The sequence below is a fragment of the Fringilla coelebs genome (assembly GCF_963513975.1).
Source record: "Fringilla coelebs genome assembly, chromosome: Z".
NCBI classification, from domain to species: domain Eukaryota; kingdom Metazoa; phylum Chordata; class Aves; order Passeriformes; family Fringillidae; genus Fringilla; species Fringilla coelebs.
In genome coordinates, this window is record NC_140031.1 from 16,806,760 (window position 1) to 16,816,798 (window position 10,039).

Consider the following 10,039-nt stretch of genomic DNA (forward strand, 5'->3'; position numbering starts at 1 on the left):
GCTCCGCGGCGGGGCCGGGGCCGGGGCCGGGGCCGGGGCCGGGGCCGGGGCCGCTCCCGCCGCTGCCCCCGCCGGCGGCTCCGCCGTTCAGGGTTGCGCGGGTGCGCGCCTGTGTGTGCGTGCACCTAGAGCGGATAATTGGAGAGGGTTTCCAGAAGGTGGAAAATGTCACCTGATTCACACTGAACTTTTTAAATCTCCCCACCCCCGAGCAGACACACACACACATTAGGAGACCGCCCACCGCAGACAGCTAGGACCCCCGTATAGATTTAAAGAGAGACTGCATTCAGAGCCTGACGTTCATTCAATAGAGCGATCATAAGCAGGCTGGCTAGTGCTCGCTCCCTCTCCCTACTCCCCCTCACGCTGTCTCTGCGTCTCTCTCACTCCCTGCTATACTGAGGATGTTAAATCAGAGAATCCACCCGGGCATGCTCTTAATCCTGATGTTTCTGTGCCACTTCATGGAAGATCACACAGTGCAGGGTAAGACCAGACTGTTTATTCGCAGATATGTTTCTTTATTATTACTAATGTTTTCTGTCTTTCGGGCACGGTTTAGTTTGCTTGCGGTGTTAAACGCCTCTCTCCAAGGTCCAACAGAACAGAAGTTAACTGTGGGCTTTGTAGCGAGGTGCAGAGGTGTCACTTAGATCCCTTTTAGATCGGATCTTCGCACTGCTCTGCAAAGGCACAGAGGACAGATAGGATGTTTCTTGTTTTTTGTTGTTATTATGCAGCATGAATGAAGAGCAGCATCGTGAGGGAACTTTCCCAGTCTCGGCTGCCGAATGAATGCACAAAGTTTGTTGGTAATTTAGTTCAGATTTTTATCTCTCCTGACTGACTGAAGGAGAGGTGGTGATGGAGAACCCCACGATTACAGCTGACATTTTTAGAAACCAATAAGTGGTCATTTTACTGACTTTAATATTGGGATTTCCTCCTCGTCCCTACTCTTTTTTTTTTTTTTTTTTTTTGGGGGGGGGGGGAGCGTGTGTCTGAGTAAATATTAGCGTTGTAAATTCTCCTGCACTGAAGACTATGCTTAAATAAGTTGGTGGTTGGGTTTTTTTCTTTTTCGTGCGAACAAAACAAACCCAAACCTGATATTGATAACTCTTAAGAGCCCTCTTTCGACGCAAGGGAATACTGATCTTTAGTTTGGGGGCTTTTCCCCTTTTCTTGACCATGTTCCAGCCACAACCTGGACGTCTTGCCATTGCTTCTTTTATAATTCTTTCTTTTCTTTTTCCCTTCCCCAGTACCGATATAGATGTAAGTTAATCTAACGTAGGCAACTGTAAGACACAAAACTTTTTTTTTTTTTTAATAAGGGAATTGTTTGTTCAATGATTTTTAGAGGGAGTGGGGGTCTTCCCCCGCGCCCAGCAACATCTCTTCTGGCCGATCCTGACCCCTCGCTGCGGTACATTCCCAGCGGAGTAAGGAGGCAGGATCGAGCCCTGGCTGGATTAGCAGCAGAATCAATTGGTATTGAGTTGCTGGAGAAGTCACATTGGTTATTCACGAGAGACTCATCTCAACTAAAATGCTTCAGCTAAAAAAGGGGGAGTTGCTTGGACTAATGTTCTTGGCTTGACTCCACAAATAACAGGGATACTAATGGGGGGGGAAAAAGGCAAAAAATAACTCCAAGAAAACCCACTCTGTCCGGTGTAAGGGCAGTGTACTTTCCTCTGAAATGTTTGCAGGAGGGATGGCACCTATAACTTTTCCAGCTTGATCGGTTTTTAAAACTCTGCAGGGACCTCCTACTATAAGTGTCCTTGTATTTTATGTACTTTGCTCACTTTTTTTTGGAACTCTGCTGAATTATTTTAGTGAAGGAGACATTTGTTAATAGAAACAGCAAAATGTGGCGATTTCGAAAGACTTCGCTAACAGCAAATGTTCCCAATTCGTGCAGATTGCAAAATGGGCTGGGAGTGAAACTGTGCGGCACTAAAACAATGCTGCTGTGCAGCCGCGGTGAGGAGGAGAGGGCAGGGGGAGGAGGAAGGAATTTGCAAGCGCGATTTTCTTTTTATTCCCTTTTAAATGCACATCCTTTTCAAGCCTCTGTCACGTGTCGGCAGTGCTCCTTCTGCTCTACATATGGAATAAATACCTCCAAAAACTCTCGCTCTGTTTTGGTCGGGTCTTCTCTTTCTTTCATTTTGTTTTGTTTTGGATTTTGTTTTGTTTTCTTGGTTTGGGTTTTTTAGTTCTTTTGTGGTTTTGGGGAGGATTTTTTTGTTTGGTTGGGTTTTGGTGGGGGGGGAGGGTTTGTTTGTTTTTTAAACTGCGCTTCCAAATGGGCCGTAGTAGCTGCGGGTTATGAAACGGGACAAATAAAAGGAAACAGTCTAGTAAAAGTCACGGCAAGGCGCACGTGCTGTGTCTGGGTCACTGGTGGCCGCCACTGATCCGTCTGGGTGTCCCCCCCGCCCCCCGCCCCACAGCTGGGAACTGCTGGCTCCGGCAGGCGCGGAACGGGCGCTGCCAGGTCCTCTACAAAACCGACCTCAGCAAGGAGGAGTGCTGCAAGAGCGGCCGCCTGACCACGTCGTGGACGGCGGAGGACGTCAACGACAACACGCTCTTTAAGTGGATGATTTTTAATGGGGGAGCCCCAAACTGCATCCCGTGCAAAGGTGAGGGGGTGCTGGAGAGCTGCTCCCTGCTGAGGAGCGGCTCCGACAGGGGCTGGTCTGGGGGAGGAGGAGCGGGGAGGGAGTTGGAGGGGGGCAGCGCTGTCCTCTCGCCTCCTTCCTCGTCGGGGTTTTGAGGGACGTCTCGTACCAGCCCCGGGATCGCCGGGGGACCCCCATTTCTGCCCGCCGCCTTGCACATCACGAGGAGGAGGGGAGACACCCTCTCTCCCCCCTGCCTTCACTGGCGGAGGGGCAATATACCTCGAGCGGCGTGTCCTGGAACGGGAGGGAGAACGGTGTTTTTGCTCTGTGCTCTGGGTTCACGGTGTCTTTTTTTCTTTAAGCAGTTTTGACACCAGGTCTCTTCTGCGCGCTTGGTACTAAAGTGGTGCCTCTTTCCTTCCATCAGAAACATGCGAGAATGTGGACTGTGGACCAGGGAAGAAATGTAAAATGAACAAGAAGAACAAACCTCGGTGTGTTTGTGCTCCGGATTGCTCTAATATCACTTGGAAGGGCCCCGTATGTGGCTTAGATGGGAAAACCTACAGGAACGAGTGCGCCCTTCTCAAAGCCAGATGTAAAGAACAGCCCGAACTTGAAGTCCAGTATCAGGGAAAATGCAAAAGTAGGTTTGCAAATCTAATCCAATCTCCCTCGAATGCCAAGGGGTGTCTGTCTGAGAGTAGGGAGGAGATGTTGGATGTACTTCCTCACAGGAACCAGGTTGGAAGAGAGTAACTAGACCATGCTCAGCAGACAAGGATGTAGCTGAGCTGAGAGCTCCCATAGTCTGGCAGCACTTGTGTTCACACAGCTACCCCGAGATATGAAGGCATCCTCCAGCAGCCCTTAAATGAGGAGAGCTGCTAAAGGCTTTTATGTGGTCATTTGTTCTTGTTGTCATTTATGCACTCCTCACTGGGATCCTGGTGTCTTCTACTAATCACTGTGTTTCTGCCTTTATTTCAGAGACCTGCAGGGATGTCTTATGCCCAGGCAGCTCCACGTGTGTGGTTGACCAAACCAACAATGCCTACTGCGTGACATGTAACCGAATTTGTCCGGAGCCTACCTCCCCTGAACAGTATCTCTGCGGGAATGACGGCATAACTTACGCCAGTGCCTGCCACCTGAGGAAAGCTACCTGCCTCCTGGGAAGATCCATTGGATTAGCCTACGAAGGAAAATGCGTCAGTAAGTATCTGGAGGAAACTGAGTGTGGGGGGCTTCCGCAATCACCTGTTTCAGAGTGTCCAGTGTGTGTAACTGGACAGATGTAGTTAGTGTTGGGGAAGAAGAGAGACTTCAGCAGCTTGGGTTAGTGCTCCCCTCCCAGAAGAGAAGAGCTTGGGGTGATCTTAGTCCTGGAAATGATTGCAGTAGGCATGAGGGAGAAGAGGGCCTGATCCTGCTATGGCTGTGAGTGCTGACATTAGTATCCAATGGGGAAATAGCCTCCATGAAATAGATGATGAGATGGTTACGATGTAATAAGGTCCCCGTATTCAATAGTCTGTATTCCTGGAAACAATTGTCTTCAAGTGGTCTTGGCAAAGACTACGTTAACTTAATTGAAAACATCTGATCACTTTTTCCTCTTTAGAAATAATTGTGGGCTTTGGAGACAGTGGGTGGGTGAAGATAGGCAAATAATTTCTGTGCAACCTGACATTCTGTGTTGGAAGTGATTCCAGAAAGGATTGATTGCACAGTGTATTATGAAGAAGCACCTGCAGGGCAGCCTCTGCTCCCCAAAACTGCTGGGGGAATTTGGGGGAGTCTCAGGTTGCTTTAAGTTTGCATAGGTTGAGGTGAATTTCCTTTCAAATCTTGTAGACAACTGCTGTCTGTGGGTTAGCTTAAAAATAATAGATTTAGAAATGCTGGACCTGTTGACAAATCCTGCATTTACTGCTAATTTGGGGAGCCAAATTTCCACTGACATGAAATGGAGCAGGAAAGTCATGTACAATAGGCAAATGTAATTCTGTATTCCCAGGGCCAAGCTTTGCTGGCACAGCTGTCTTTCCTCCCCCACATATAGACAGGCACTGTTGTCCAAGGGAATACTTGCTTGAGGAAAATCAGCGAGTATCATCACATCTACTATATCTGAGCTTTCTTTCTTCACAATTCACAGGGGAAAGGGAGGTTTGGGGGGGTTGCTTGTCTTTGCTTTGCTTTTTGCTTTGTCTTTTCACTTACCTCTAGTATTCTGTGTGTATTTTTAGAAGCCAAATCCTGTGAAGACATTCAATGCAGTGCTGGGAAGAAATGCTTGTGGGATTTTAAGGTTGGCAGAGGTCGGTGTGCCCTCTGTGATGAGCTGTGCCCTGAAAGCAAGTCAGAAGAAGCAGTGTGTGCCAGCGATAACACAACTTACCCAAGCGAGTGTGCCATGAAAGAGGCAGCTTGCTCCATGGGTGTGCTTCTAGAAGTTAAGCACTCGGGATCTTGCAATTGTAAGTGAGATTTTTAACTCTGCAGACACTTAAGGCTTCTGAAGGCGATACCTAGGTAATGAAGACTTACACCTTTAAACATAAAAAAGATTGATTTATTGATTCAAGGTACAGTAGAATATAAGTATCTATCTTTCACGCACACACTTTGGTTGCTGATAAAATGCAATAGATCTCCAACAACGAGCTGGCCTTCAAGTTGGAGTTTTTGGGGATGTTCCAAGGACAAGCCATTCTATCAGAAAGGGGTTGCCCGAGGAGTGTAATTCTAGTGACTTTTTTTGTACTTTGTCTGCTCTCGTGTGCTTTGCTGATTGCTTTATTAACACCTGGATAAACTCTTAACTCGGTCCAAAAGAACAAGCCTAAAGGTAGTACGTGGCACCTGGTTTAGCACAGTTGCCTCTACTAACTCTGAATGAAGGACACAAAGCAATTAAACTAAAACACCAGAGCGCTTTTTATTTGATTTCAGGAATCTGCCAATAAAACCTGAGCCATTGATTCTTCAGAACTTTCTGCAGTTATGACTTCATAGATTATGTGTAAAAAAACCTTATTGCATAACAGCAGATGCCAAAGAGCATCTCACTACAAGTCGCATAAAATGCAACGCTGTATTATGGCTGTTCAGAGGGCTTTCAAAACATGCACTGAGCTGCTTCTGCGCTGTTGTTGTCCTTATTTAAACAACAGCTCCCCTGTATTCCCCCATCTAGCAATTAATGAAGACCCAGAAGATGAAGAGGAAGATGAAGACCAGGACTACAGCTTTCCTATATCTTCCATTCTAGAGTGGTAAAACCTCCATCACTAATGAAACAGCCATTGGGCACAAAATCAATGTCCGTACTGTAAATAAGTGTATGCTTATTTATTTTGGGGAGAAAAAAAAAGTATACATATAGTTGAGTCTCGTAGACATTTATTTATACTGTGTCATGTTTTATAATTTATACATAAAATGTCTGGTTGACCGTACACCTTGTTTTTTGAAGAAATTTATTCGTTACGGGAAGAGCAGTGTTATTTATTGTGAGGTCTCTTGCTTGTAAAGTAAAGCTTTTCTTTTTTCCTGTAAACTATGAAAGTCCATTCCTTAGAGCCTACCCACATGATCTCATCTCTTCGTTTCACGGATGTTAACTTTTTTCCACTTTAACAAACTTGCATGTCAGTTTCTGTTACATTTATTTATTGGATTTTCTTTTTGCCGGTTTTGTATGTAAAAGATCCCTGTGTTTTTGTTTACAAGGAATCTTGACTGACCAAAAGGCATTGTAACTGACTAAAGTATACTGTCAAGGTGCAGTGAGGCAATCTTTAAGGAAACTTCTTACACTTCATTTTCTCTACTTCTCATCACATTGTGTACTGAAATGATCTCAGTGTATTGAGAGTTTACACTGTACTATACAAATTTTGAACCCAAAGAAATTGGATTGTGAAGTTTGATAACATCTACAGGCCTAACTGTAATAAGAATAAAGGTTTTATTTTATTTTTTATTGTTTTAATATTTTGTCACATGCATAAGTGTTTTATCAGGTGTTTCCTTTAAGATGGTCTTGCAGTACCGATTTCAAAATTTTCTTTCCCAATCAGTGTGTTGCTAAAAGTTATATCAAAGCTTTATCAGTTCAAGTTTCTTGCTTTTCATAATACTTTTTTTCTGATGCAATTTTATATTTTCAAACATGGCGAGTTAAATATAAATTCATTTAAATATATAGTTTTGTACTTTTCTACCATGTAAATGTGCAATGTATATAAAAGTTATAATGTGTATTTGTAAATAAACGATGAGTGAAAAAAAAAATAAAAAGTGGAATTTTCCCTAGAGGCAGTCCTCAGCCTTTCGTTCTGAACAGTTTTGGTCCTCTGGATTCTTTTGCACCATGCGGCACCACTTAAGGCCAAAGCTCTCAACTCACATTGATATAAGAAACCCTCTTTTCAGATGGGAACAATGTCTCTAGTTCATTACTGTTTAATTACAGTGATGGAGGAGAAGAGATTGGTCTTTTTTTTTTTTCCACTTTCAATCCTCTCAACAGGAAGTCTGTAATTTCATAGAATCACAAAATATTTTGGGTTAGAACAGACCTTAAGACTGTCTAGTTGCAAATCCCCTACCATAGGCAGGGGCATCTTTCACTAGGCCAAGTTGCTCAGTGCCCCATCCAACCTGGCCTTGAACACTGCCAGGGATAGGGCATTCATGGCTTCTTTGGGCAACTCTTCAGTATTCCACCACCCTCAAAGTAAAGAATTTTGTCCTAACACCTGCTCTCAGTTTCTCCTCCTTCAAAGAGTACCCATTCCTCCTTGCCCTGGCACTCCAGTTCCTGTCAGAGAATCCCTCTCCAGCTTCCCTGTAGGTCCCCTCAGGTACTGGAAGGTGTCTGTGAGGTCCCCACACAACCCTCTCTTCTCCAGCCTGAGCAGCCCCACTTTTTCAGCCTGTTTTCACAGGCGACATGCTCCAGTCATCTTACAAACCTCATGACCCTCCACTGGACTTGCTCTAGCAGTTCCATGTCCCTCTTATATTGATGACCCCAGAGCTGGATGCAGTGCTCCAGGTGGGGCCTCAGCAGAGCAGAGCAGAGGGGTAGAACCCCTCTCTCAGTCTGCTGGCCAGTGCTGCTTTGGATGCAGCCCAGGATTCCCTCAGCATTCTGTGCTGGGAGCACTCACTGCTGGCTCGTGGTGAGTTTTCCATCAGCCATCACCCCCAAGTCCTTCCCCAAGGGGCTGCTCTCCATCACTTCTCTGCCCAGCCTGTGGCTGTGGCTGGGATTGCCCCAGGGCAGCTGCAGGACCTTGCACTTGGCCTTGCTGAGCTCCTGAGGTTTGCATGGTCCCACCTCTCCAGCCTGCCCAGGTCCCTGTGGATGCCATCCATTCCCTTTGTCGCCCCACACTTTTTTAGACATCTTTTACTTTCATATTTCTAGGAGAATTCAAATAGGCATTTGGATTTTTATCCATTGGTCATCTATCATTTTTATCTATTGGTCATCTATCCACTTAGATGACCAATAGAAAAAAGCAAAGCAGAATCTACTTGCTCAAATTCAAGATGCGTAATAAATAGCAAAGAAAAAAAAAAGAAATCTAACAAACAATCTGAGAACTCACTATCACTTGGAAATTATTTTTCTCCCAAGAGGAAGTTTAATTCAAAAATTTGTTTTGGTCAACCTCTATTAAGACTGGACACTGTTTGAGATTGGCTATGACTGCAGTGAATTGAGGAAAGGTAACCTGCATAAGCACAGCACAAACCGAAATCCTGTTCAGTGCTACCCGGTCATGTTGTTATCACAAGTAAGGCCCTACTTATAAAAATTTCTCTATCATATTGCATAAAACATAAACATTTATTTATGCATCTTATTCAATGGTATTTTAAGTACTTTTCTGAACTGAGGTCTGAGTGAAGTTATTTACCCTTTAAGTTTAAATACAAGTATTTGAAGAATTTCCTGCCATAGTCTTCTGTATATTTTCTACTGTATATAAAATTCTAGTTTATAATTGATTGTTTAGCATTACCCAAAGCAAATATAATTTATTCATCTCTAAATATATAAAAACTACAAGCATGAATTTATAATATTGTATTCACAGTAACAGCAAAAATATTTGCCCTTCTGTTACCTCATGTTACCTCCTGTTACCTCATTTAGACAAATAGTCTCTTAGGAAGGAAGTCCATGGTGAGTAAAGGGAGCAGGATTTTGGTCTCCTGAAGGAATAGAACCCAAAATAAAAGAGAACAGGGGCCAGGAGAACAAAGATATGGAAAAAGAATCTATTGGAAAGCCACTCAAGGAACTAATACATACATGTCAATGACAGAGAAACAACCTGTTTAATAGATAGAGTGACTATGAGAGAAGATTTTTCCTATACTCAGTTAGGTGCCAGCTACTTAATTTCCAACAAAACAACAACATTAAAATACTGGTTTTAATTGTAAATATATTTACATGTCTTATAGAGAGACTGTAGCAGAGCAGGATTCCTGGGTTCTTGTTTTATGTCCTGCTGCTGGTTCACAAAATAACTTGGAGAACACCACCAATGGACAAATTCAAAAAAGAAACAAAAATTCCAAGAAGATATATTTACGCAGGTACATATATACTAAATGGCCACAAAAAACTACCTCAGGTTTTTGCTGATCAAATTATTTAAAAGTTCTGAAACTGCATCTCTCATTGCTACTGCTATTTCTATACAGCTGAAAATCTTGAAACCTACCTTACACCAAAGCCTGATTGTGATGCACAGGTGTGGCATATCCTGAGAGGCTTCTGAAGTAAGCATCTTCTGAGCATGCCTACCATAGACCAGCCTCGTCATGAATCACAACAGCCCCAGAGACTTTCTCCCAGAAACACGTCCAGAGGTTGTGGAAGCACAATAGCTAACATTTTACATAATATCATACTTGTAGATAAGGCACTTGTTCTTGAATTGGGAGATGCAGGTTCACTGCCAGTCTCTTTCTGAGATCTTTCCCACATCTCCCAAGAGTGCATCCAGCACTAACTCAAGGTGAAGCTTAGGCTGGAGAACTGTCTGTCGTGCCTGCTCAAGCCATACTTCTGTATTGGACAGGAAGCAAGATTCATCGAGAGAGGATAATTTGCAACCCTAATAGTGCTCCTTTTGAAGAGGAAGTCCTGGGTTATTGCCCCAGGGGCTGCCTACACATTTTGCATCTGTAATTGAGTAACATGCATAAATAGTGCTTGAAGCAGGAGCCAGAATACAGGTTGCTTCCCTTCCTCCTTCCCCCAGCAGGTAAGTGTCTCCATCCTTGAGCTATGAAATCATGTTTTACTCTCTGCTTAGAGATTACAAATCTCAAATCAAGATTACAAATCTCAAATCTTTTTC

At 43.9% G+C, this 10,039-nt stretch overlaps 1 protein-coding gene across 1 annotated transcript; it reads left to right on the forward strand.

The window, feature by feature from the left end:
• The first annotated feature begins 403 nt into the window (after nt 1-403).
• On the forward strand, nt 404-6,867 carry FST (follistatin). The gene is made up of 6 exons (XM_084225085.1): nt 404-489; nt 2,469-2,660; nt 3,070-3,288; nt 3,633-3,857; nt 4,895-5,125; nt 5,845-6,867. The coding sequence occupies exons 1-6, from the start codon at nt 408-410 to the stop codon at nt 5,925-5,927; spliced, it is 1,032 nt and encodes a 343-aa protein (XP_084081211.1). The 5' UTR covers nt 404-407; the 3' UTR covers nt 5,928-6,867.
• The last annotated feature ends 3,172 nt before the right edge of the window (nt 6,868-10,039 follow it).